General features: G+C 46.5%; 6 protein-coding genes across 6 annotated transcripts; 4 read left to right on the forward strand and 2 right to left on the reverse strand.

Moving 5' to 3' along the window:
* Positions 1-6,889: 6,889 nt before the first annotated feature.
* Positions 6,890-8,591, forward strand: J7337_013957 (uncharacterized protein; the record flags this gene model as incomplete). The annotated part of the gene is made up of 2 exons (XM_044831432.1): positions 6,890-7,292; positions 7,348-8,591. The coding sequence occupies 2 exons, from the start codon at positions 6,890-6,892 to the stop codon at positions 8,589-8,591; spliced, it is 1,647 nt and encodes a 548-aa protein (XP_044673818.1).
* Positions 8,592-9,016: 425 nt separating this feature from the next.
* J7337_013958 (uncharacterized protein) lies at positions 9,017-10,597 on the reverse strand (the record flags this gene model as incomplete). The annotated part of the gene is made up of 1 exon (XM_044831433.1): positions 9,017-10,597. The coding sequence occupies one exon, from the start codon at positions 10,595-10,597 to the stop codon at positions 9,017-9,019; it is 1,581 nt and encodes a 526-aa protein (XP_044673819.1).
* A 3,713-nt stretch (positions 10,598-14,310) lies between these two features.
* On the forward strand, positions 14,311-15,492 carry J7337_013959 (uncharacterized protein; the record flags this gene model as incomplete). The annotated part of the gene is made up of 3 exons (XM_044831434.1): positions 14,311-14,657; positions 14,747-14,859; positions 15,122-15,492. The coding sequence occupies 3 exons, from the start codon at positions 14,311-14,313 to the stop codon at positions 15,490-15,492; spliced, it is 831 nt and encodes a 276-aa protein (XP_044673820.1).
* An 898-nt stretch (positions 15,493-16,390) lies between these two features.
* On the forward strand, positions 16,391-18,521 carry J7337_013960 (uncharacterized protein; the record flags this gene model as incomplete). The annotated part of the gene is made up of 2 exons (XM_044831435.1): positions 16,391-18,465; positions 18,491-18,521. 2 exons carry the CDS (start codon positions 16,391-16,393, stop codon positions 18,519-18,521), a joined length of 2,106 nt encoding a protein of 701 aa, XP_044673821.1.
* Positions 18,522-19,004: 483 nt separating this feature from the next.
* Positions 19,005-21,216, forward strand: J7337_013961 (uncharacterized protein; the record flags this gene model as incomplete). The annotated part of the gene is made up of 2 exons (XM_044831436.1): positions 19,005-19,067; positions 19,270-21,216. 2 exons carry the CDS (start codon positions 19,005-19,007, stop codon positions 21,214-21,216), a joined length of 2,010 nt encoding a protein of 669 aa, XP_044673822.1.
* A 5,566-nt stretch (positions 21,217-26,782) lies between these two features.
* On the reverse strand, positions 26,783-27,370 carry J7337_013962 (uncharacterized protein; the record flags this gene model as incomplete). Its single annotated transcript, XM_044831437.1, has 2 exons — positions 26,783-26,905; positions 26,945-27,370. The coding sequence occupies 2 exons, from the start codon at positions 27,368-27,370 to the stop codon at positions 26,783-26,785; spliced, it is 549 nt and encodes a 182-aa protein (XP_044673823.1).
* Between the last annotated feature and the right edge of the window lie 430 nt (positions 27,371-27,800).

The following is a 27,800-nucleotide window of genomic DNA, read 5'->3' on the forward strand; positions in this document are numbered from 1 at the left end:
AAACATATATTTCCATAGTTAAGGTTATGTGCCGCTTGTTTTGGAATAAGAGAAGCGAGCTTGAGGCCTGCCTGTTACTGTCTACAGGCTTCTAGGGATATTCTGTATCGTTTTTGATAACTTCCGTTGCTAGAGGAGAGAGACCAACTTCATCTCGCAGCCCTTCAACCACTATTTTGATCACCCCCTGTTTTTGGACGCATTCATTGAACGAAACTGCATGATTGGATTGATCCTGTAGCAGTTTCTTCATCTGATCTCGGAATCGTTCTCGAAGATTCAGTAAAAGGATAATTGCCAACGTCGTCACCGCCACTCGGCTTTCTCGTGAGCTTGTTGTCTTGAGCCGAGTAAGGGTCAGCAAACTTTGAAGACAAATTGCCTCAATGTTGTGAGTCAATGTCGTGAGGACTGGTGGGTCGATGACTTAGCAATATGCCTTAGCCATGTGGGAAGTCCCTTAGCCGTGATTGGTGACTCGAATTTAGGTGCTCAGATGATGAAAGTGAGCGTGCACTTCTCTGTCAATTGTGAAGCTGAGTCAGGTGACTGAATGATCAGCTACTTATATGTTGAAGAGATTGTGATTTATATTCATGGTAGAATGCCAGTATCCCGAATCATGGAAACCCTGATGTGGAAGATGTTCTCTAGAGGTTTAGGATAGAGTTTCGATGGTGGGTTGCCGAAACTTGCTTTTCTTTGCTGATTCCATAGAAGATCGGTATTTCCCTTGAGTCCCAAGTTCAAGTTAGTGATTTGCCATATAGGGAACTGTCCACAGATGATGGTTTATGTAGCTAATGGAGCGCGATAGATACTAATGCGAAGTCTTAGATAATAGGGAATTACCGATTAGGTCTTTGTCTTTGAAGTCCTTACTACAATCCTTGACATAAGGTAATGTAAAAGGGGCCCTCTTCTTCTATAGCCGAGAAAGCACTATCTGATGAATTTATTAAATATCTAGATTTATTATATTAAACTTAAAATATATTTTTTAACCTTATAACTAACTTATAAACTTAATACTGCTACTATCTTTTAATTACCTTAAACCTTCTTCTAACCTTTATCCTTAATAGCATTAATATATATATTATTATAAAACTTTCTCTAGTTAAATTAAGCTTTTTTTATATATTAGTATTTCTTAATAATTCTAATAGCTATATATTATATTTAAAAGATCCTTTAAGTAAATTACTATTTATATATTAAATATAAATATAATTTAAATATAATTCTTTTAAAGTAGCTTTTTAGCTTTTTTTTTTTTTTTTTTTTTTTTTTTTTTTTTTTTTTTTTTTTTTTTTAAGTTTTTTAAAGAAAATAGTATTATTTTCTTTTATTAAATAATACTAATAATACTTAAAGGAAATTAAGCTATTATATAAGTAATAGTTTTATAATTAAAAAAAGCTAGTTAAATAAGGAATTTATTACTAAGCTAATTAAAGTCCTATATAAAGATTAAGGCTATAATAGCCTTATAATATAATTTTAGCTTTTTAAAGCTATTATATTTTTTAAAATTACTTTTATATATTAATATAACTTAAAGTATAACTATAGCCTTATTAATATAATTATAAATATAAGTTTAATTAAAATATTATTAATAAAAGACTAGTCTTATTAATATAGCTACTATTTTAAAGATCTAAGGTATATATAGTATTAAGCTAACCTTTTTTAACTAAAGGATTAAAAGTACTTTTATATACCTTTAAAGCTAGCTAAAGAGTTATTATTTAAGTTTATATTATATTAGCTTTATATTATAACTATTAGTTAATTATTATAGTATTAATATTTAAGTTATAGGCTAGAAGTATTATTTATAGTTAAGGCTTGTGGCTAAGAGCTTATTCTGGCAGAGAGAACCTAGAATATCTAGATAAAGTCCTTTAATTGCACCCAGATGTTTCGGCTCCGACAACGTAATCCCGATACACGATGTCCGAGGATTCAACTACGACTACTCAAGTCCGAGAGCTGAAACCTGGTCTTCGCAGTTCCACGACGGCAATTCGAGGGTGAGACTCCGACGTTGAAGTGTCAAAGGCTACGTTCAGTGGCGGGAAGGCCTCTCGTGGAATTGCAGCTTTGTGGAGAGAGGTGTCCTTCACTTGTGTGTTTAGTGTGATGCCACCTGCCATATCCATTGAACAACCCGATCAAAATTCTACATCACATAGTCGCAAACGACATCGGGTTGGATTTTAGTGTTGCACTGCGGGTTATGGATCAAAGCTCCAGTTGCAGATGGAAGGCCGAGTCCACTGAGGCCATATTTGAATAATCCAGAACAAGGATGGGTATAGGGTTCAAATGAAAGTGGGCCTGAAATATTCTATCAGACCATATTCTCTCATTCCGCGGAGGGGAAATCATGGATAAAGGAATTACGAACTCCACAAACCGGGCTCCGGAATGGACCATTGTTGAAAGGAAAAAATCTGCGCATGTCACTTGTCAGTTGTTGGGAACTCCGGTTTTCGGAGACTTACTGCCCGGAGCTGTGATGTCGAAGCTCCGATGATGGACTTCATGGCAAATGTACTCCGGATCAAAGAACTCCGTATGCCAATCTCCCTTGTCTCGTCGCTTGTAGCCTGCTCCCTTGGTGGTGCTTCCGCTTCCATTTGAATGGGTATCAGAGTATGGCTAAATGGGGCACCTTTGATGATTGACGGGACCCCTATATTCCTCATAGAACCACGTTCGGTGAGCTTGTGCTCTTTACCGCCCTTTTGAATTATCGGCCCTCTTGGGTTGAGAAGTTTGAGCTTTATGATTCGATGTTTATCCATGGTAGGCGCGTAGGTGGCTGAAAAAAAGGGCTGCAGGAGGCCGACCATATTTTTAGGTTCCATAAAGCTATAAGAACGGCCGCTGGATAACAAGTGGTGACCTTTTTGCTCATAGAATGCTAAATATTTCCACAATTCTACCAAATCACCCCTACATTGCACAATCATGGGTTCCTCCGCTGAGTCTGTTGTTTCACAGCCTCCACACCCTCATTTGAAGTTGCTCGATCATGAGGTTGAAATGGCAAGCACAATGAAGTCCGTTCCGCTTTTCACGCACGATATTTGGGCAAGGCTCCCCAAAGTCGAGCGTCCAGCTCAATACGGACTCCTGGCTTCCAACATTTCAAACTTTGGGGAATCCTCTTCCCGGTCGGCTAGCAGTGTTGAACAACTCAGATCTCGGTTATTCTACAACGTGGCCGCTCCTGTCAGTACATTTATCTGCGGCAGCCAAGGATCAGGAAAAAGTCATACACTGAGTACTATATTGGAGAATTGCTTAATTTCGTCCGAGGCAAATCAACTTCCCCATCCCTTGGCAGGCCTTGTGTTTCACTACGATACGTTCGTCTCAGATACAGGCGGAATGCCCTGCGAAGCGGCGTATATAGCCAGCAATACGAATGTGAAGGTTCGAGTACTATGTGCTCCGTCTAATATCATTCATATAAAGGTGAACCCTTTCTCCGTATACATAAAAGGCTAGTAGCTGACCCATGCAGCGCATCTATCAGCACCTTACCAGAGTGGTAGTAGAGGAGCTGCGGATTAGCCAATCGGACTTGAACACAAAAAGGATGCTAGATTTGATGGCTGTCAGCTCAATTCAGGGTGGTGGAATACCGCTGTATCTTCACGTTGTTAGTCGCATCCTACGCGATATGCGTATCGTCCAGCAACAGACGAACTCAGCCTTCGACTATAAAGCTTTCAAGACAGCTATCAGTAAAGAGTCCTTAACAGAAGGGCAGCTACTGCCATTGCAACAACGTCTAGAGACCTTGGAAAGTTTTATGGTCACAGAACAAACTTTGGCGAATGGTCCCGCTTCCAGACTGAAAGCGAAGCCGAAGGGAAAGGGAAACACTCCTGCTCAGGGCGTAAAATGGGACTTGATTGTAAGCCCTTTTCCTCTTGTGACCGAGGGTGTGACTAATTTTAGAAACGCCAGGCTGGAGAACTCACGATTGTCGATCTCTCATGCCCTTGTGTCACGGCTGAGACGGCATGTTCGCTCTTTAACATTTGTCTTAGTTTATTTCTCGAACGAGAACCGACCATTGGACGCATCGTTGCTTTGGATGAAGCACACAAGTACATGAGAGACAGTTCCGACAGCCAAACACTGACAGAGTCCCTGCTTTCGGTCATCCGTCTACAGCGCCATTTGGGCACCAGAGTTATCCTTTCCACTCAAGAACCCACTATATCTCCAAAGCTCCTCGATTTATGCTCCACTGTAATTGTCCACCGCTTCACATCACCAACATGGTTCGCCACTTTGAGGCGACACTTGGCAGGAGTCTATTTAGTCTCTGAGGCTGAAATGAAAATCCGTGGTCAAGATCTGGTAAACAGCACAAACACCAAGAAGGAGAATGAGGCGTTAGGTTTTTTCTCGCTCTTGAAAATCAAGGATGAAGATCTGTTCTCTTATATCGTCGGTCTAGGAACAGGTGAAGCACTCCTGTTCTGCCCGAATGCGCTGATCGACATTGAAGCTGCGGGAGCGTCCAATTCTATACCATCGTTGATTCAGCTTGGAAGTAGTACAATCAAAGTACGCATCAGAAAGAGGATTACCGCAGACGGTGGTCAGAGTATCATGGCTGACTAGCCATATGCTCCTGGAATAAATAACTGATAGTATGAAAAGCCATTATATTTCTACATTCCTACAATCGTAACATAGAACAGAATCAGAGTGTGGGTAAACCTTTTAACCGAATGATATCTTCGTTGTAGTAAGTGGTGCACTGACTCAGAGAACGGGGTTTAGTGTGTTATGAACGGAGATACAGCATTGCCGATCCGTGTTGTGGTTACGAGGGTACTATCAACACGGGCTTAATCAGATAGATTACACAGTCGGGCAACCTAGGGACATCATGAAGTTTACGTCATAGATTCCGCCAATTCGATCGTAGTAAAGGTAATCTAAATTATTGCTTCAGTGATCGAAAATAGTACATAAGTCTGTTCCCAAGCTATAGCTGGATTGTCGTATTAGAAACGACAAAATGATGCACCGGTTGGCAGTTTGTGGGGAGTCAATTCCAGCTAGTTGCCTCTACTCTCTTGTTGGGGGGAGGGGGACAACTATTGCACATTATCTGGCGACTTTTAATGCCCAATATTTCCGACCTGACACCTGTGCACTTTTGGGAGTAAGTATAGAAACATGAGGTAGTTCTTCGGCAGAACACTGAGCGAATCTAAGGTTGCCTAGGCACGGATGAAAAGCAAGCAACGCAGCGGAGTTTTAACAGTCCTTTATACAGCAAGTAGGAGCTTATTAAGGTTCCGACCATGGGATATGAAGTGTAACTGGCCTGACCACTTAGACTTAACTTATCATGTTCTTTTGCTTTGCTAAATGGTTGTTGTTACAGTATGGTGAGATGAAATGCAAACTGACATGCGCTGAAAATCGCTAGATGTGATTGGGTATCAGTGAGACGAATTGAGATACAGCAGTTGGCCAATCTGAATCGTACTGCTAGCGCTCATGAATCACATTTTGGGGGCCAGATACACAACCAACAATAAAAAAACAAAGAGCGGGGTAATAATGGTCTATTTCCATTCATTCATGTAACAACGCCTCGAGTCAAATCTCGGCTACTGAACCTTCTGTCGCTTGTTTGTATCGTCTGGATCGTTGTCTCGAGCTGAGGCTACGAGTCCTTAGCATCGATGTCAAGCACTGTATCGAGCCTTGGGGTGATGACACCTCGCACCCTTTCCGAAGCCGATCCCGTTGAGCTCTGGCTTGATTCCTCAAAGGGTGGAATAGACACTCCAATATACACGGCTACTTCAACAGATATTGCCGGTGCTTCAAACGGTTCTTTCAGTCTCACTCGTAAATGCGATCCTCATCACGACGGCAAATATCTGATCTACGATGTATCCCGTAGCCGCGTCCTCTCGTGCCACAATGGCTATTTACGCCTCGAACCGATGGATCTGGAAAAACCTCAAAGCCACATTTCAGAACAGGCACAGTGGCAATGCAGCGAGAGAAACGGCTTTAGAGGCTTCAAAAATGTTGCTGCGGGGACCTTCCTCGGGCATGACTTTTGGTGGGATTTCTACGCCAAAGTCTACCATCACAAAGGTTGGGAGGATTTTACTCTGCGTCATATGGAGGGTGGTGTGTACCAGATCCAAAGCTTAGACTTTTGGAAGCAGAGACAGGTTTCTGCGAAGGAGGATGGAAATGGCTTGTTTCGAGACGATGATGGGGGCACCTTGTGGGAGTTTATCAAGGTCACTGGTTGATTGTGAGCGATCCAGATGCATAACCACAATGGCTTGATACAAGAACGTCTTACTTTCGCTATTAACTAAGTATAACTGTACGTTCTATTTCCCTTAGCATTGAGCTAGATCAACGTTACTCAATGAGGACTGAGCAAGGCGGGGTAATGAGACACGTAGGATGATCTGACCATGGACGCCAAGTGTGAAAATGGATAAATATTCTAAAGGCTTGTTCAGCAGCCTTGCTGCATGCGGTAATCTTGAGAGAATGTCAGGTTCCGCGAGAGAAAATGCAGTGGGTGTATGGTTCAGAGTTGCGTTGTAAAGGTCACATGGTGGAGGTCGCTCGGATTGTAGAAGTAGGAGCCGACCGCTATCTGTACGAGGTGCATGCACCATTATCGCTAAAGGGCGCAAACCGCCGCGAACACTTCTACTCAACATCTTGATTCAGTAGTTCTTACCGAGATGGTATATTTCCGATTCGGAATACATATTCCGAGTAACCATCAAAACGATACTTCTCTCCAGCCTTAAATGGAACAACCCTGCTCCTCACAACATCGCCAGCAGCAATCTTTACAATGGGCGCAACGCTATCAACTGATAAGCCAATCGTGCACAATACGAGCAAGGGAAGGCTTAAAGGCATCCAAAGGATTGACAATGTCACACAAAAGCCTGCTTATTATCGGTTTACCCGTGTTCCATACGCTCTGCCACCAACTGGTGATCGGAGGTGGCGTCGCCCAGAAAAGCTCCCGACAGACTTTTCATACGACGATTCAAATGGCCTTGCGGGCGACTACACGAGGTTTCCCCCCGTCTGCCCCCAGCCTCATTACAAACATGGAGCGGCAGAGGTGCTGAACCCTGATCGCGCTCCAGAGCCAGAAACCGTCTTCGACGAGGATTGCCTATACGTTAACATCTGGGTGCCTGCTCAGAGCCCACCGCCAGGCGGCTGGCCAGTCCAGTTCTACATCCGTAAGTTCACGTTTACATGGCCTTGATCGATTCCTTTTCTGACTATTTGGGACAGACGGTGGCTGGCTTCAAGTCGGTGATGCGAACCACATGAACATGCATGATCCAATCTATCTCATGCAGGAATTCCCTCGCATTATTGTGGCTCCTGCTTATCGACTTAATCTTTTCGGCTTCATGTCTTTCTCTGGCCTCCAACAAGACTGCGCGGCCCACGCCCCAGGAAACTATGGCTTTTGGGACCAGCGTGCCGCCCTCGAGTGGACATATGCGAACATCACTGAGTTTGGCGGAAACCCTGAGAATATTTCTCTAGGGGGTCTATCTGCAGGTGCATATTCATCTATCTTCCAACTGAACTACGACGTCAGACGTCCAAACAAGACCGATCGATTGATCAAAAGAGTCTACTTATACTCGAATGTGGTTGGAGTTCAGCCGAACGATGTGTCTTCTCCTGCACTCGAAGCCCAGGTAGATGAGCTACTTACAGAGTGCGGCATTCCAATCAGCCTTTCTCCTCAAGGAAAAGTTGATGCTTTGCGGCAGGTACCGTCAGAAACGCTGATCAAGGCCGTCCATCGTATGAAGCGACATACCTTTCGAGCTGGCACAGACGGAGACTTTGTCAACGCTAGCTTCTTGGCTGACATCAACTCTGGAGAATTTGGAAATCTTCTAGCGAATCAAGGCGTCGATGTAATGCTAGGAGAGGTCGCTGATGAAGCAACTCTCTACCGCATGGTAAACCCAGCTTCCGATTACGATAGCCTTGTGGTGCAACTGAGCAACTACTATCCAGAGAAGGTGACCAAAGCCCTTCTGCAGTACTACACTCTTCCCGCAACAGGGGCCAACAAGGAAGAGTGGGCCGACATCGGATCAACCATCATCGGCGACTGTCAAGTCCATGCTACGATTCGTGGCTTCACCGCCTCATTGCTCAAGACAATGCCTGAAGTACGTGTATTGAGGTACAGGATCTCATGGCGTGCCAAGGCACTTGACAACTGGCTCCAGCCTAGTATTGGCATGTGTCATGCCTCTGATATCCCTATTTGGTGGGCCTGTGGACGCCGGGCTGGATATGAGCAAGCTGATCTTGACCTCGTAAGCGAGTGGCTCAACCCATTCTATCAGTACTTGTGTGGGGATAAGCCAGCCTGGGGCGCTACTGGATTGAGGATGATCAAAGAATTAAAGGCCGAGGGAAAAATTGAGAATATGGAGGACGCAAATCTAGATAAGGGCCTTGAAGTATGGAACGTTATGATAAAGGCACAGTTAGATCTACCTTAAACACGTTCGCAGCGGGCTTAAATGAGGAAAACTACTTATTCGCAGTTGAGTCTTGTGGCTGATAGCTTCTTCCGAAAGACAGAAATTAGAGGAATACCACTATGTCAGAGCTTCTGTATTGGCTCGGTTGGGTTCTATGATTTGTAATTTTCTGCAACTTGCTTTCCGAGATGACATGTCCCATGATCTCTTACGTATATACCTTATGTCCCAAAGTCACAAATCACGAACATACAATATATAAAAGGAATAAAGCTAGTTCCTGACGGTCTTTGACTGTAAAGAACTACATTCATGTACTTCAAATCTGTTTTCCATGCTACAAAGCATTCCCCGCCGCAAAACTTATTCAGCCCCTCCGGCCCGTGAGTCCTATTGACCTCTACCTCTTACAGAACGTATCTGAAATGGGGATTCTGCTTTGGTTAGTTGAAACATCCGCAATCTGTAGTTTTTGGCGCACTCACATTGAAGTCGGTCACATCGGCGCTTGTATCCTCTGGCGCCTGAACAGACTCGGTCGCAGCATGATCACGCTTCCTGTTCCTCAGGATCAGGAGGTATCGCAACATAGCAGCCAACACCACCTGGGCCACACTACAAGCTAGCATGACAATAACACCAGTTTGGTAGATGGGAGCCTCGCGGGCAAGAAAAGCGTGTGGGCCGATAACATTGCCGGCACAGTAAGCGGCAAATACCAGTGCGGTACCAGTGACGCGCTTTGTGTAGCCTCCGAGATTAGAAGATGGCATTTGCAGGGCCAACACGAGCGAAGTCACGTATGCTGTTACCATGTAGTATCCGAAGAGAAGTCCAATTTTCTGGCTCTCACGGTCAAGCTTCCAGATCAAACAAAGGCCAAGCATTGTAGGGATGTTATACACAGCCATGATAACAGTCCGCATATTCTGGTACCTCGATGCCAGCCAGGTTCCGGAAAGAATCCAGAAACATTGAAAGGCACCTTGTGGAATTCCCAAAACAACGCTGAGAAGGGCATCGTCAACTAGACCCTTGATGATCAAAGAGCCAAAATTGGAAACACCTCCATTGATTACCTCGTTGACCAAGACGAAGATGATCAGAAGCCAGATTTGAGGATCCATCAGACACTCCCAGACCTGAGCACACTTGATAGTGCGGTTCAGCACACCAGTCTTGGCCAGCCTGGCGCGACCGATAAGCAGAGCTTTTTCCTCCAAGCTGAAGCCCTTGGCCCGCAAGATGTTGTCAGGCAGCTTCCAAAGCATAAGGCCCCCAAAAAGAACTGTGATGCCACCACAAATAATGAAGATGGCCTTCCAGACCTTGAAACCTTCAATTTGACCAATGGCGAAGCTGAGGAGTCCGCCAAGCATGAGGCCGATGCCGTTGCAACTGTAAAAGACGCCAGCGCGGAAAGGCTGCTCTTGCCGGGTATACCACATGCCGACGATCATCATGAAGACTGGAGTAATAGGAGCTTCGAATATGCCAAGGAAGAATCGGCATACTGCGAGGCCAGCGAAGTTGCTGCTAGCAGCAGTGATCATCATTATACTTCCCCAAGCAATAATGCAACCAGCAACGACCTTGCCCATCAGAGTCTTTTGCGCAAGGAAGGACCATGGGTATTCAGCAACCAAATAGGCAAGGTAGAAGATGCTACCAAACCAGCTGTACTGCTTGAGGGTGGTGCCGGTATCATCTAGGAGGTCGAAGACGGCAGAGTATGAGAGAGCTTGTTTGTCGATGAACTGGAGGACGTAGGTGCCGGCCATCAATGGCAAAAGCACCATATCGACTTTCTTCACCAGTCGTTTATTCTTCTCGCTATCCAATACGAGTTCATTGAGATACTCGGTTGTGAATCCATGTTGCTGAAGGAATAACTCGGACTCGTCGGTACTGGAATTCTCACCGGCCGCAATGCTCTCACTATCAGTTTCCTCCCTGCCCAACTTGCCAGGGAGAGGAGACTGTTTGGTCTCAGTAACTGCTAGCTGTGACGTCTTCTCGGCCATGGCTAGGGATATACTTCTGAGGGTGATGCGAGTAAAATAATACAGCGTGGGCAGATGTTGTTCTTGGAGGATGGAGGATGGAGCTGGAGCTTGACGAGGTCAATGATGAGAGCTACGAAAGGGTGCTTTATATCCAAGTTGTAAACACTCAGTTCGATCAACGCGGAACAGACGTTGTAACGGTTCCGAGGTACCATGCGGCAACTGTACACTTACCAGGCGCAATCAAGATGAACGCCCCTATCGCAACCCACTGATGTAACTCTCTTGATTGTGTCCGGATACCCACTTTACGTGTTGAGGTAACGATGATTGGTTGAAGATACCATCCAAACAGCTTAAACGCATGCCTGACCGCGCTGCTATCAACATATCTACGCATTAGGCTGCAACTGCCCTATCGGGTAATTCGACCAAGTTAGTCTTCAGCCACCAGGTTGATCGGGTTCTAGATATGAGGACCGACATATCTCTCTCCCTTGCGGGGAAATGTTTCTTGATGTCTTTTTGATGACACTAACTCAGTGGACCCCTGTCTATCAGATTAACAAGACCGATACTTTCAGGCTACTCTTATTCGTTCAATCTTGGTGAAACTCACGAGCAGTGAGCGATACTGGCCGATCGAAGCTTGTGATGTTTATCGATAAGCGGCATATTCTCGGCAAAGATGGTGGTCTCTTTAGATGGTGCACGCCACAGATGGCGGTGCATATCCATGCGCCTCGTTTCAGCAATGGCAGGGTTAAACAACCAGGACAGGACAGTAAAATAAATAAATAAATAGCATTCTCTCAATTATGCCAATGAGGCAAAGGACTATACTTAGAGTTCTGCTGTTTTAGTTATTTACCTTTGCGTTGGGACTCAAGCTTCTCTTCGCTTCAACCATATCGCCCCAAGGATGCATGCATCCGGGTAGAGCTACCCTACTGCAATCCAGCGTCAACAGAAACAGTGTCATCCCAAATCAGAAACGCATAGAGTTAATTTGTTTCAATTGATACATTAATATTGTTTTCATCAAACAGCAGTGGAAGGGCTTCGAAAATAATCGGTTGGAGGAACATGTAGACGATCGATATGACGGGCATCTTGAGACGCATCCGGTGTTGGCAGGGAAATCCGCAAAGCAGTGCGCGTTGACTTAGAAATAGATCAAAGTGCGAAAATTTGCGATTCCAGGGTAGGTCTTCACATTTTGATGCGATGGCGTAGCTCAATTCAACATTCCTTCGGAGCTTTGGGTCAGATTTGCAACGCTTCTGGGAACGGCGCTGTTGGCAGGAATTCTGCCAAGCCGCAATCGCACTGATTCAAATATACTATCATAGAAAAGCGTAAAGATACACGATTCCAGAACTTGTCGCCACATTTTCGTGCGACAACGTGATTCAATTGAACCTCCTTTTGAAGCTCTGGTCACATTGTGTGACGCTTCCAGGACCAATGCGGCCATTGCCAGGAAATCCATGCTCAGTTGTCGCACCAAGCTGTGAATAGCATCATCAAAGAGCTCGAAATTTTGCGATCTATTGTAATGTCTTCAATCATCGACGCGACGATGTGGTTCAATCGGAGATGCGTTCTCATCGTGCGCGCTGGTCAGGCTTACCAAGCCTCACAATTTACAGTGAGTGGCCTGCCACCATACTGAGAAGCATTACTCAAAAACGGTATCAATTAGTTAGAATGCGAGTTGGTGTCGCATGACGAAGTTAAGTACTTTCGCATAATAATTCTCCAACAATCTATGCTTTATTGGGGTTTTCCTGCTGGTACAAGATCTTGCTCAATGGTAGGGTAGACATCCATTTGGGCTCTTGGAGTGGGCTCAGTAACGTCAGCAAATTGGGAGCTTCTCTACAATTAGAGGTATAAGTGGCTTTATTGATTCTGGGCATGTCGCATGGATATGAAGATTATTTATATACCGCTCTTTTTATCACTGGACTCTATTGTGGTTTCCATCCCGTTGAAATTGCGTATCACTCTGTTCCTCGGCCTGTTATATCACGTGGCTCAACAGTGGATGGTCTTAAGATATGCTTGCTTGATAAAAGCTGCCCGCCCGCCACCACTCCAACTTTACCCTGGATCAATTAAAACTTTCAGATCTATGTCGCACAGCTATGTAGAGCATTTACGTATAGTGTTTGCAATGGTAAATATAATTTTGGCTGTGTTCCTGATGATGGCGGAACACAACAGCTGTCCAGGTGGTGGGCGACCTGGGGCTAAAAAACTTGGTGGCTGTATCCCAATTGATGAAGAGCGTCCACCACCGCTCCAACTTGGCACTGAATCAATTGAAACCTTGGAGTCTTTAAGGCACTGTCATATAGAGCATTCGCGCATGTCATTTCAATTCATTAGTGTCGTTTTGGCTGCGTTCCTGGAGATGCCAAAATATCTCACGTCAGTGGCCCATGAGCCATAGCGGTCAAGCCGCTAAAGTTTTGGTGCTACGAGCCTTCGACCAAGTTGGCGGGATGGAGATGAGTCCACGCCATCGCCACAGCCTTTGAATAAATTGTCTTGCAATTGAATACTGTGTCGCTTATGTATCCTTATCCTTTCCATACATTCTTTGACGTTATTTATAGCTGTGTTGTTGAGTTCCTGGTTATGTAAGCCATTCTTCTGGTAGTAAGTAAGTACGGCCAACTTCGTGGGGCGAGCTGAACCTCAATTACCATTTTGAACAGTCTCCACCTAATGATTCAATTTTCAAGTGATATCCTTTTATAATTGATCCCTGTGTCGCTCGTGTACTCTGATTATATTCTTAGATTTTGTATCATCAGTCGCCTCTTGATGGATGAGTTCCTGGTGATTGAATGTGAGGCGTCCGCTTGGTGGTTGACACGCTAAACTTGGTGGGCGTTCGTTCAGCTTGACAGCCACGATGAAGAGTCCACACCAGCGACTCAATCTTGAAGTGACATACTTATACAATTGAATCCTATGTCGCTTAATCACTCTGGCTATGCAAATTCTTTTTGAATGGCCATATTCCTTATTGGATGTAATCCCGGTTCACACGCATCAACGGTCATCAGCTTGCCCCAGCGCTCAGGTTAGTGGATATCCTCTAAAGTCAAGCGCTATAAGTCCAACACATCAACCTCCCACATTGCTGGGCGATATTGCAGGCCGCATCTGCATGGAATCAATTGGCTTGCACTTTCTTAGTTGTCGCTAAGGGCCAGATAACATATTCTGTTAGGAACTTGAGTCCGAGCCCATCATTTGTAGAGTTCCTGGTGTTTAAGCTCGCAGCCGTTGTCTGAGGGCCCAAGTCTCTTGCCACCACCAGCATTACCGAGATATCAGGACGCCAGGAACTCAACCACAAGACCTCTAATGACGATAAAAATAAGTCTACTTATTGATTCATATATGGAAAATTGGCCAATATCTCCAAATTACATTTTACAAGTGCTAATTGAAGGTTTCCTGTAGGTTGAAAACTCTGCTTCTACCTCTTTCCCCTTTGATCTGTACTGCCCTCAACGTATACCTCAGCCGTCATGCAAGTCTGTAAGTTTTGCCTCTCTTCAACTCCGTCATAAGCCTCTCGATTTCCCTGCGCGTTTCCTGACGTTTTTAAGCCCTCGGTTCAATTTGTTGAATACCAACTCCCGCGCCGTTTTCATCCTGTCTTGCCCTTTTTTTCGTCCCGTCTCGTCAACACCAAACTTCCCTTCGCCATGTCTTCCCCGTCCCCTCAAATCGAGGTTCCTGCTCTCTACCGCTCCTCGCCCGCCACCGCTCTGCAGATCCGTGCTGTTTCGGGCATGTGGCCCAGTCAAATCTTTGCCGATGCTGTCCCTCGGTGCTGGAGCAAGAACGTCTTGGTGTCCCTGGCCAAGATCATCTCCTCAGCCAGCACAAAGGCTGACACCACGGTTGACGACGTGGTGGCTTGGTTCAAGGATAATGCAGAGTCGTGTGGTGGCCTCAACCAGGAGGCGTGCACTCAAGCCGATCGGTGGCTGAGTGAGAAATCGGCTACCCGTGGTAGCAGGAGGTTGTCTTCTCGGGCAGATGAGAGAGAGTCTTCCTAGCATGAAGATCCCCCCGGCCGTAAGTATTATCCCTTATCAAGAAGCATACGTGAATGTTCAAATGCTAATACTGTACTAGGAAACCCTCAGAAGCGACCTGGCTATGCCAACGACACAGAAGCCTCGCGCCTCAAACGGCGCTCATTCAAGAACCCAGAGCCAAGGGCCTCTTCCAGCCCAGACACAACCACCGTATGCCACCACCCATTTGTCGTCAATTCCATTCAATTGCTGACATGATAGTAGAACCGCGAAGAGCTAGTGCGCTCGGAGCACATCTCCATCCTCAGAGAGAAGTCGGCTGCTGCTGAGGATCGCCTCAATGAGGCAAAAACACTCCTGGACGAGATCGAACCCCGGGCCGTTGACCTGCAATGACAAATCGCCAATGTCGATTTCGGCGCGCTCCAGGAGAGCATCAAGGAGGCCTCAACTCTTCTCACAACCGCCTCAGCCCTGGTCACCAAGCACCAGCGATACGTGGACGGGTACAAGGAACTAGCGCTGCCCGATGCGCCAACCTACCATGTCCAAGCCCTGGAAACGGCTCGAAGCGAGCTCGACAAAGCATCCCGGGATGCTAAAACTGCTGAGGGAGTGGTGGTGTCTGCTCAGGAGGAGCAGAGAAAGTTCAAGCGTGTTGAGGAGAAGTTGGTGAAGTTGGGCGCTGAGAAAGCGACCCTGGAACAGTCTGTCCGTGACCTGAGGTTGGAAAAGGAACGGTGCGATGTGTACCTTGGGATGGTGGAGTATGGGCCTGATGGTTTGGCCACTCTGCGGGAGGAGGATGTTGGTGCTTGGAAGGGGATGTTGGACCTCGAGTAGATTGTCTGTCTGTGGGCGTGTGTTTGGCGTGGATGTCTGGCGTTTGGGTTGTTTTCCCGGGATGTTTACTGGGTGTTGATACCAGCGGTAATGAGACCGAGCGATGTTTTTTGGTCTTTTGATCACGGCTATGCTTTTATTCTCCCAAGTTCGATATGTGAACGACCTGATATTACAATTATTACCTAAATGCACCGTGGAACACATGCCAGCATGTTGCCGGGCTTGAGCACAATCTGGGAGCCAATTGAGTGTCAACAACAAAGCGACGGGAAATCAGCAGCTTCTACCCAAATGAGATATTTTAAATGGGAAGACTACACCTGATGACTTTCTCGGTATACACCAACTGCTTTCCAATTCTTCCGATCCCCTGTGGTTGAGATCCTGCTGTCTGCAAGCCTCTCATCAACGCGTACGCTTGACCCTTACGCTAAGGGAAATGACAAGCGGCGGGATGGGCACAAGCTACATGCGGATAATAGGTTTTGATCGCCGGTACAGCTTTCAGCTTGATTAAATATCTAAATCCCTAATCTATAGAGAATTGAATGGATAATTGCGCGAGTTGCAGCTTTACCTGGAACATGGCAATGTGACTCCGTTGAGCTGAGGGGAGGTCACAATTGACAACTACTGCACTGCCACAAAAGAATTGACTGGTAGTCCCAGATTGTTGTCCAAGCTACTGCGACACGAAACCAGCCTTTTAAAGACTCTTCTGACCTTAGACGGTGAAGTTACTGGTGACACAAATGACTCAGTATGGCATGCCATGACTGGGCAGGCTGCGCCTGGCTACAGGGATCCTTTTCAGCTTCTGAGGCCTCCCCGCACGCACCTGGCACCGTCACATCGATCGCACAACAAGGCCGACGTGCACTCTCGCTCAATCAAGATGGCGTCTAGCTTGTTTGAGAAAGCGAAATTCAAGACCAGAAAGTTATTGCGGCCCCCTCCCCAAGAATCCTCCTCGGAGATGAGCAGACTCTATCGCCCCCTAGATGAGAATAGTGACGAAATTCGACTTCTCACGCTCCTACCAAAGTCACGCAAGACCGGCGTCCCTCATTGCACCCTAGAGACCTACTCTCTCAAAGCATTCACCCCACAATACCTCCACTTCCTATCTACCTCAGGAGTCGCCAACTTAGAAAAGCGGAGGACTACGTCGCAGTGGATACGAAGCCGAATCGCTCCTGAGCTCGCAGGTTTAGCGCCTCTCAACCGAATACACTCTACGCAACCGCCATCAAGCCAATACCGCTTCCAGTGGGGCGACTATGCTGCTCTCTCCTATGTCTGGGGAGATGAGCATGACAATTGTATTATCGTCCTCAACGAACAGCCTAGGCGAGTGACTTCCAATCTTGCCAAGGCTCTCTCAGCATTTCTTCAAGATGGAGAGTTTGAAGATGGCTTCAAGCTTTGGGTCGATGCCATCTGTATCAACCAGCAAGACTTGGGCGAGCGTGCGCGACAGTTGCGTAGGATGCGAGACATTTATGGTTCTGCATGGGCCGTGATTGCGTGGCTGGGAGAGGCGAGCTTCCGGAGCAGCTCGGCTATCCAGCTTGTTCGCGACCTCTCCGCTCTCGGCGAAACTGACTGTGGCAGCCAGATTGAAGCCTGCTTGCGGAGTGATCCCGACTACCTTGGAAATGGCTGCTGGTTGGCAATGCATGATTTGATGAAGCGTCCGTACTGGTACCGCCTCTGGATCATCCAAGAGATAATTATGGGCGCTTCGGCAACATGGATCCGATGCGGGACTGTTTCTATAGACTGGACGTCCTTCTGTGCCGGAATCTCCTTCCTCGAGGAGAATCTGTGGCTCGTCAAAGATGAACTACTCATAAAGGAGCGTCTCGCAGCGACATCAGAGAATGGCCCAGCTTGGTCTGTCATGGGCATCCATCTCGTCTATCAAGACCTCTCGCCCTTGAGTGACCGTGAAGAAAATGGTGGACAGTACCCCAGCTTTGGAAGGCTCCTTGATATTTCCAATACTGCGGAATGCTCAGATCCCAGGGACAAGGTATATGCACTTGTCGGGTTGATGTCTGTTGCTGTGGCTGATAGCCTGCAGCCCGATTACACCCTTCCCGTGCGCCATGTCTATGCCGCTACAGCTAGAACCTTCATCCAAGTTGAAGATAATTTGGAACCTATTCGCGAGGGTAATCCTTGGGGACCGTCCAACGCTCCGTCGTGGGCTGCCGACTGGTTGTGGAAAGGCCGGCTTAGATCGTCGCGGACTGAGAATCAGCTATGGGGTCCGACGCGGTTCTTTCCGCGACTTGGGCCCAATGATTCGTCTCATATAACTTACTGTGCTAGTGGAGGCACTAGGCACGATGCTTCGTTCTCCAGCGATGGATCCTTACTCACGTGTAGTGGGTTTATCGTCGATAGCATTTCTGGACTTTCCGCTAGAGGGAGGGGCTATTTCTACTGGGATAAAAACACCATTGTTCAGCCTGTCCAATGGAACAGCGTCTATGGCGACTTCAATGCGACTGCTGCGGCCTTTTACCGTACTCTTGTGTTGGACAGAGTTGCTGGGGGAGGGAAGGCCACTGCTCGTCACGCTGCCATCCTCCATCTACCTCGCACATTCAGACGAGGCGCGCAAGAATTCACAAAGCGGGGATGGGGCTGGCTGGCTGGACAGGCAGGGTACTACTTCCGATGGGAGGAATTCCGTTCCATGAACGCTGGCTTTCAATTAGGCTGCCACCGACTCGACGACTTCTTCCATGACGAAATTCCCCCGGATGCATCTGAATTGGACTACAGCGAAGTGTATTCGTGTTTTGACAGGGCCTCCCAGAAGCGAAGGTTCATGACGACTACAAATGGTTACATTGGCTGGGCTCCTGATAACATCTTCGGTAAGGATAGTGAACAGACTAGACCGGGCGACATGGTCGCTGTGCTGTTGGGCTGCAGCACCCCAGTTGTCATCCGTCGGTACGGCCCTTGCGGATACTTTCAGGTCATTGGCGAGGCATATGTCCAAGGGTTGATGGATGGAGAAGCAATGGAGTTGGTAAATACGGGAAAGTTACAATGCGCGAGGATGACGTTTTGCTAGACTTTAGAATTAACTCAATGATCTATGTCTACATCCTATGAGTTAATGCTTCGCTCTGAGGTTCTGAAGATAGATCAATTGTGTTTGATCTTTTCCGTTGTCAATTGGTCGAGATCCCAGACGAAGATTGTCTTGGTCTCTGAACCATGAGGCGGGCACCAAACTTAATTGGGTTCATGGTATGAACTGACATAAGATTGAACAATCAGACTCGTCGTTTGTGATCTCACAGGAGTGATTCAAAGATTCATTACTCAGGTATCAATTTCCACCCACGTCGAAGCCGATGCCCTTCGGCAGGGTGGACTTGTGTAGGAGACTCTAGAGATTGGGTTGTCATTCTCGCGAGATGTCGTCTTCAAGACCACGTTGATCTCGTAGATGGTTTGACAGTACGTTCCGAATTTGAGGCATCATGTCTGCAAGTGGTACTATCTCAGCCTTGTCCTGGGAGAAGGTCAAGAAGAGCTCGGAGCCAGTTCGTTGGTTGGGTTCCAAAGGCCCTGCTCGTTCACCCATGATAGACTCAAGTGCAACGTGACGCTAACCGTGATTATTATTCTGCCATTTTAGACCGCTCTGCTGATAGCCCTCGGCATCAATGCTGACAGACCAAGAATTACACAAGATTGCACGTGTTTATACAAAGGAAGCTATATACTATGAATAACCATTTGCAGAACCTCTATGCGAAGAACATACTTCATAAGGATGATTCATTTCGCTTGGTTTCTCTTCAACCAGGGCGTGATGTTGCCCCGCTCACGCTCCGTCTTCTCAACACCAAGCTCTGTGAAGCTCGGCCTTATGAAGCAGTCTCGTATGTTTGGGGAGACGTGAAAGATCTTGTACCAATCAATGTTCAAGGTGACGAAGACACGGTAACTCAGGCACTTGTATCGCAGAACTGTCGTACGGCTTTGAGTAGTTTCCGATATTCCGATTCACCTCGACTACTCTGGATTGATTCAATCTGCATCGATCAAGATTCGGCTATTGAAAAGAACCATCAGCTAGGCCTCATGGCCCGTATTTATAAGAGTGCCTCACAAGTCTTGGTCTATCTCGGACAGAGAACGCTCGACAGCGATGCAGCCATGAGATGCATCCGCGAAATCGATGAACCATCCAACGACGATGGCTATGGGGCTGTGGAAGCCTCTGCAATCATTCCACAGAACCAAATGGCTGTGACCAATTTATTCAAAAGGCCGTGGTTCTTTCGTGTTTGGGTCCTTCAAGAGATCACCTTTGCGCAAAAAGCTACAGTGGTCTGCGGCGACTACCAACTGAGTTGGGAAAACTTCAAGACATTTGTTCATTGGAATGTCAACGCGGGCTGGATACAAAGACTTCCATTCTCAGTGACGTATGCTGTCTCGCCTACTTCGTATGTTTTGCACGTTACATACGCCGAAAGACTCCTGAAAATACTAGAAGACACGAGGACCTGCGGTGCTACTGACCCGAGGGACAAACTTTACGCCATCCTCCCTCTATTGGATCGCCATCACGAAGAGATGAAGGAGGAGCTCGAAGGGTACAAGGAACGCTGGGATTATAACGAACAGGAACTTAAGGAATTGGTGATCCGGCAACGCCGTCTGAATGTTCAAGTCAATTACAGCCACTCTGTGTCCCGGGTGTATACTGATCTTGCGATCCTGTTGATGGGTTCAGTCGGCCTTGATATTCTTTCACACGTAGTCAAGGAATCGGCCGTACCAGGATTACCAACATGGGTCCCAGACTGGAGTGTCACGTCTCCATACTGGGCTGCTGCTCAAAAACTTGCGCCAGGGAGGTATAAACCATTCGCAGGTTTTACAAGTGGGCCTACTCAGTATGTATGGGGATGGAAGATGCTGCATCCTCATCTCATCGATACGTGGACGAGTTCAGGATATACATCCGCCAATACTCAGGCGTCTGTACAGCTTCACGTGCAAGGTGTCAGCCTGGGTAGAATTGAGAAGATCGGGGATGCTTGTGACATCGCGAAGGGTTACTTTCCTGTGGGACAGTGGGAAAAGCTAGTACCAGACGAGTCATACCTCAAACACAGCGAAATGCCAGAGGACATAGCTGATGAGGAGTTTCAGCAGTGGCATAATGGACCTTTGTCACTGTCTAAATTCCTCAGAACTCTGACATTTGACGATGTCGTTTACCCCGAGGTCGCTAAAGCTGCGGTGAGTCATATCAAGCGATATAACGGAGAGGTTCTCGACAATGACGAAGGAGAGTGGAAGTGTTTTGGGGAGTTGAATGAAGACGATAAGGAAAGGATACCGCTTATGGATATCTTCCAGGGAACAGGGAGTTTTGAGAAGCAAGCAATGAGGATCTTGAAGCGTTGCGATGGGAAGAAACTGTGCATACTCAGCAATGGGCGCATTGGTCTTGTAAACGATAGGGCTCAAGTGGGCGATGAGGTCTTTGTTGTTGAAGGTGCTAGTGTTCCTTTTATCTTCAGAAAGATAACCACTGGTGGAACGGGAGATGATGTTCCTGAGCAAGTGTTTAACTTGGTGGGTGGTGCCTTTGTCCTTGGTGTTATGAATGGTGAGATTTGGGACCTTATAGAGAAGAGCGAGGTACAACGAGAGAATATTACTATTAGATAAGCAAGAGAGGCCTTTTCTCATATGGACTTGAAATAGTTGTCTATAGCCAAGACGTGAAGGCTTAAGCTCTGCAGTTGGGGGTTGGTGAGAGGGTTTGTTATGCCATGGACCAGTCCGTTCTAACATCAGGAAACTATGAGATTGACTGCTCGACCATTCGGAATGCAGTGGATGCCGTGTCACTGACTGAGATGATTTCTCTATGTTTCGCGGTAAATTAGGTGATAGATGGAAATTATGTAAAATAACAGACGATGGCTCTGCAAAGGTAGTTTGTCAAGATGTTCAATAGACGCGGTGACTATGCCTTTCATCATCACAGTGACTGCATTGTTTGCTGCTGTTTTTCTTTCAGACCAAATATTAACTAGATATTAGAAAATCTGCGTCAATATGCGTTTCTTTGATGACAAAGGAAAGAGAGGAAACAAGCAGGTTGCATGTGCATTGGTGGCTATTCATGCACTAGCATAATAGACTGCCGATGTAACAAACAACACTCTATACAAAGGTTCTTGCGTGAAGTGGAATATCATTCAATTAAAACTCATTCAACGAAAGGTCCTGCCTTCACTGTTGCTCTGGTACCGAGCTATATATAAAAAGCTGCCCATGTTCCTGGACTCTTCTCGACATTATCATCAGCATCCCTCGACACTAGCGTGGGTGTCTCTCAGCACATCGACACATTGATCCTTGCACGTCTCTCCTCAATTCAAGATGTGGCTTCTAACGTCTGTCAACTCACCAAAGCTCATCAAAGCTCTCCGTTCACTCGGCATCAATCACGCTACCTGGCCCTGTCCTTCCACTTGTTCGGTATGCACTAACGAAACGCGATATTACTCTGCCAGAATGAGCCCGGAAACCGACAGTACATCAGATGCTATTTCAATTGCTATGACGTGTACCTCTGTGGCCCTGGACTTCGTTGCTATCCTTGAAGGTAAGTATCATCTAATGAATGGAAGCTTCTGCTAACGTAAAGTTGTAGCAGAAGTTGAAGAAACCCTTGGTCCATCTAATGACCAGGTCTCAGGAGCCCAGATTATGATGGATGATCCCGCATTTGAAGGCAAGTCTCATCTCATGAACAGAAGGAAGCTTGTGCTGACAGTAGTTTTGAACAGAATTCAATGAAGCTCTCCGGAAAATGGTCGGCGGAACAAACCTAGATGTCTCATTCTCTCTCACCATCGAGGTTGACTAGAATACCTACATTCCTGAGACTCTTAAGATAGGGTAAGTGATATTGAGATATAGCTATACCCTGTACTAGCCTGCTGAACTGCCGAACCACGGATAAACTCTCCTTCGTCCATGCCGACTTGTTGGCTCCCGACCCGATCCAATATTTGAGTTTTCTACTATGCTCAATCCTTGACGCGAAGACCTTTGGGCGGGCCAGGAAAAACGAATAATCCACAGTGTTTGCTTAAGATCATCTGTAGCTTATTGGAGCTGAGATTAACAGGCTGTGTTTTTGTAAGAGGGCCAAGCGATTGCCATACTGCAGCGCTGTCAGAGAGCTTCTGCGAGAAAAGTGAAATTTTACGCGTTTTCGTGCCTACAGGCAGCCAGCAGGACATTGTAACGATGAACACCTTGATCTTGGAGAGACAAAGTTAAGGTTCACATGGACTGAACTTAATTGCCTTCCTGGGCGCTGAAAGTCGCCCGCTGCCTTGTTATACGCTCTGGTCAGAGGAAAGCTCATTGACCATCGGTTATCCAAGCCGTACGGGGTCGTATTGTCGGTCTATCTACTCCGTACACTCCCGACGATAAATTACACTGTTCTATTCCCCATTTATACATTGAGTTCGATTATGTGGGTCCCCTAGGAGTTAAATCAGTTTACCCAGACCCGGGTATAAACCTTAAAAGCAAGGGTTGTTTTATACTTCCATATTTACACTTTCGGTACCACCTCATGACGCCTCTAAATTACAGTGTAATATATATCCGGAGTTCCGAATGCGGCAGATAGCTTCAATACAGTAAGGTATTGGAATCTGATATGGGCCTGCAATCATAGTATGCAACTTAAGAGGAGAAATACTTAAGACTAAGCTTTGGATTGATATTTTGTCATCTGGGTCACTGGTGCTTTGGTATCTAAACAGTAAACACACTGAGTGACACCTGTTTCTTCATATTTCAACAAAATCCCAACGCAATGTTTGTTCCTCTTTTGCTGTTGAATCTTCTATTTCCAAGCACTCTCGCTGCTCCCCACCTCAAACCGAGAGACTGTCAAGTAAACGAACTTCCCGTCAGTCTTACTGACGCCTACATCGACCGGAACAATAAGCACAACGTATCCTTCCGCTTATATTCTGAAGACATGGAGACCCGATGTCCCCCACTCAACCAAGACCCCCAGAAGAATACAGCCAAAGGTTTCACATCGAACAACGTTTACGCGTGTGCGAACCCCAGTGTCACTTTTAGCTACAATGGCGACAACGGCCAGCTCCGGATCTGGATCAACAACGACCAAGGCTCTTTTGGCGGTTCTGTAACTATTTCGAATCCCTCGTCAGAAGTCATCTCCACTACTCTCCAATGCCAGAGTAATTGAACGACTGGATAAATGAGAAACTCAACTGGTTGAGTTTACTACATTTACAGAACGAACGAAGGATGGGCGTGTTGGAGGAAGAGAATGATAGATAAGAAATATTAGTAGACCATCTATTGAGTATTGTTTCATCATTGGATATCTGGAGCAAATACTGAGCGACAATACTACTCCCCATGCACTCCATTAGCAGCATTTCGATATCTACTGTTGCTACCTTGAATACCTTACTGACTATGTAATTGCCCCTACGCGGCATCTTGCAGCGGACCTCATAACTGTGCAGTGAATTCCGGTTCCAATCGCTTGTAGTCGATAACTCTCAGTATCTCTCTGGCTATTTGCTGGCCTTGGACTACCTGTTAGTGACTATCAGCCCGGGTTCCTGCTCCGTCCGGCTCAATAGTCCAGCTGTCACGCATGGCGTGGGCTTCATTAGCCAAAACAAAAGTTCCATCGCCAAGGTAGAATCCGTATCAGGGCTCAGGGATTTGTAACCGGTACCGGGTCCAGCAGTGGTGGCCTTACGAGGGCAAGTTCGGTTACTCAAGAGCAAGGTTGCAACCTCAGCGGCAACAGACATGGCACTATCTCGAATATTCAAGTATACCTACCGTATACCACGAATAGATGATGACAGTGATATGCACATCTAGAGCTTCTTTACCTTAAAAATAGCAACAGTCTTTTGGCCAAGGATGCCCGCCTCGATTATTAAAGACCGATGGCTGAGCCTTAAGTATCCATTCTATTGTTGTTTAGGTTTATGAAGGTCAGTAATGTGGCATCATGAACCTACGCAGTCCCTCTCTTATTAATGTGAATGTGCGGCTTCCATACCTGGTGCATTGGGATAGCCGCTTTGGATATTGTTTGGGCTGCCTGTGAGAGATAAATTTAAAGGGTTCTCCATTTGATTGTCACCAACACCGACAATTTATCATATTATGCTCTTGATGACCCTGATGGGCGTATTGCGGTCGGTGACGGTAAGGATGAGCGAATATTGCGTTTGGCAGGCTCGTGCGCCAACACCATAGCCAGCGCTCTCTGCGGTAGTAAGCACTGTAGTCCAAGTCCTATCCCCTGATAGACCTTTTTCTGATTCATGCATCACTAGACACACAGGTAAGACATCGTGACTGCCGTGGCTGCAGGTCCATACACAATAACGTCTAGCTATGACAACAACAATCACATGGGGAGCCAGGACCCCTACGATCCAGCCACTTATATATAGTACGTCACTGGCTACCATACTACATACATGCCCAATAGGCAGTCCTTCCAGAACTATCTGCTATATGGCAGCTATATGGCAGTAGCTTTTCCATTGTAGATAATGCTGTTGTGAAACTAAGAGCTTGTGACCCCGACTTGGCCCCAGGCTCAACAAAGCCGGTCCGTATCAGTTAGCGGCGACAATGTGAGTATCTTTAAGCTCAGTGGTGCCAGAGCTGTGAGCGCATACCTGAGAGCGGTTGTATTGGAGTGGTGTCCAAGGTAAGCTGTCTTGTAGGAACCTGGTATAGTTCCGCAGGGTGCGGGAGGATGACAAGATCACCTCTATTTAACGACAGACTGAACGCTGGCGACGATTGTTTTCTGTATATTCATTATATCGGATGATTATCTGTGTAGTTCTGGACAACACAATAGACCTAGACTCATCGGCAAAGGGAAGATACAGGCTGACCTCTCAGGCCGATACCACTAGACATACAACTACCATTATAGCAATTCCTATTCTCAGAAAGCTGACATCACAGCTCATAGAATAAAGCTTGAACAGAAGAATAGGTACATGTTGACCCTGAAGGCTCGGATTTCCTCCCGAGTCATAAATAAGCTAAAACAGTCAGCCAGGTATCCATCCAATAACCCAATGACCATTGTTACCTTGGCCGTTTGATAAAGGGAGAGAGAATGCGGCTCTGGCGCTACGTGTGCTGCTGTAACCTATACTATTGATGGTTTTCAATGGCACAGACTTTAATCATCAGCGTAGGTATCTAGAACAGTACGGTACTCAGGTTCACTCACATTATATAAAGGAAAGAGCATTGCCTGAGTTTATAGTAAACTGATGGCTATTGATTGTGGGTTTTAGGGGATCAGGGCTAGAGTACGCATCCCAGAAGTCCACCACGTTCGGCATTGGCATAAGAGGATGAACATACATGGAATATTGCCTCAAGAACTGATGAAATATGGTTGTTCTGGTAGCCTCAGGCAGCCCTCTGAGTCCAGAAACTGAATATGCTGAGTTGGAGTATAGAAGGTATTGGCTCGCGTAACAAATGGGTATGTGCAGTACACAACTATATTTCCGTGATGTTAGATTGCCGCTTCTGGGGTGGGTAGTAATATTGTCAGCCACTCGACCTCCGACATACCCAACGGCTCGGTTGTCGGTATTCTACAGACCAATAAGGGCGAGTATATCTCGAGATATATTAAGGCAATAAGTGCAAATCCCAACACAGGGTGATCTTGCCGCTCGGGACTGCAACTGCTGCGGAAAATCCCCGATACGTCTTATCGGCTTTATCTTGAATACAAGGCTGTAGGGTAGGAATATTCTGTCGCCACATACTGTAGATAGAACCATGCAGGAAGACATGCAGGAAGACAGTCGCCTCGTGAGAATTCGAAAACCGTCTTTGGCTTTGAGGCGGAGGGGTGACACGACTAGACGCATACCTTAGGGAAAGGTAGTAGTAAAGAAAATATCTCCAGGCCCAAAAATAGACACAAGTCGTCCGAGAAGATGTTTTACAACGATGCTCAAGACGATGGAGCGTTGGTCCTTGCAAATGATTGTTAGATGACATTAGATTGTCCCTGAAACCATGCTCTGGCCATAGGAGTGACTGAGAATGCCCAGCTACGTTGATTTTTATTTCCCCAGCCACAAATAGTAGGTCACGCTTCTAAAGGCAGACACCCTCCCTTCATGAAGTATCAGAATGGCATTTTCAACTAAGCATGTGTACTTTCCTGACTAAGAGAATCCAGCCCCTTTGCCTGTATAGGCTCGTTGGGTCCGGCAATAAGAACCTTCACAAATTGACACTCTTTGGCCTTCTTGAAAGCTTCTTCCGCCTGACAGAAATCCACCACATCACTAATAAGCTTATTTACCGGAACTCGATTGCTCGAGACAAGTTCAATAGCCAATTCGAAGTCCCCGGACCCATACCGGAAGCTGCCTTTTACTGTCACCTCCTTTTGACACATTGCCATGATAGGAAAGGTAATATCTGCCTTGCCCATACCACCTTGAACATATACACCCCCAGCCTTGACAACATGCAGGCTCGTTTGAATGAAGGTTTCTGCTCCACTTGCATCAATAACAACATCAGCACCTTGTCCAAGATCCCCGCTATCAAGTATCGCCACAGCGTTATCTTCGGCGGAAATCCTTTTTGATAAGTATGTGTGCGTGAAGCCTAGCCCCTCTGCAAACTTGAGCTTGGACTGCACAATATCGACGCCAATGATCTTTCTGGCAACAAATGCCTTAGCAACTGCCCCGCAGAGAAGGCCGATTGGCCCGGTTCCCATAATCAAAACACTGTTTCAGGTGTTACTTGGCCTTGCCTGATGATGTGGACTGAAACTGCCAGGGGTTCAATCAAGGCCCCCTCTTGTAGAGATACAGTTTGGGGCAGTTTATAGCAGAAGTCAAATGGAGCAACCTAAAAGCCTGTTACAGTACCATGGTGCGGGGTCGTGTCGGCAAAGGCCATTTTATCGCAGAGATTGTATCGGGCAGCCAAACAGTTGTGGCAATATCGACAAGGATACGCAGGCTCTATCGCAACTCTGTCGCCCGTCTTGAGGCTCGTGACGCTATCACCAACTTCAACAACCGTCCCAGACGACTCATGGCCCAGGATCATAGGCTCTTGCACAACAAACTGGCCAATTCGCCCATGGTCCCAATAAAGTATATCCGAGCCACATATTCCTGTGTAATTTATGGCCACGACGA

The sequence above is a fragment of the Fusarium musae genome, chromosome 12, assembly GCF_019915245.1.
Source record: "Fusarium musae strain F31 chromosome 12, whole genome shotgun sequence".
Lineage (NCBI taxonomy): Eukaryota > Fungi > Ascomycota > Sordariomycetes > Hypocreales > Nectriaceae > Fusarium > Fusarium musae.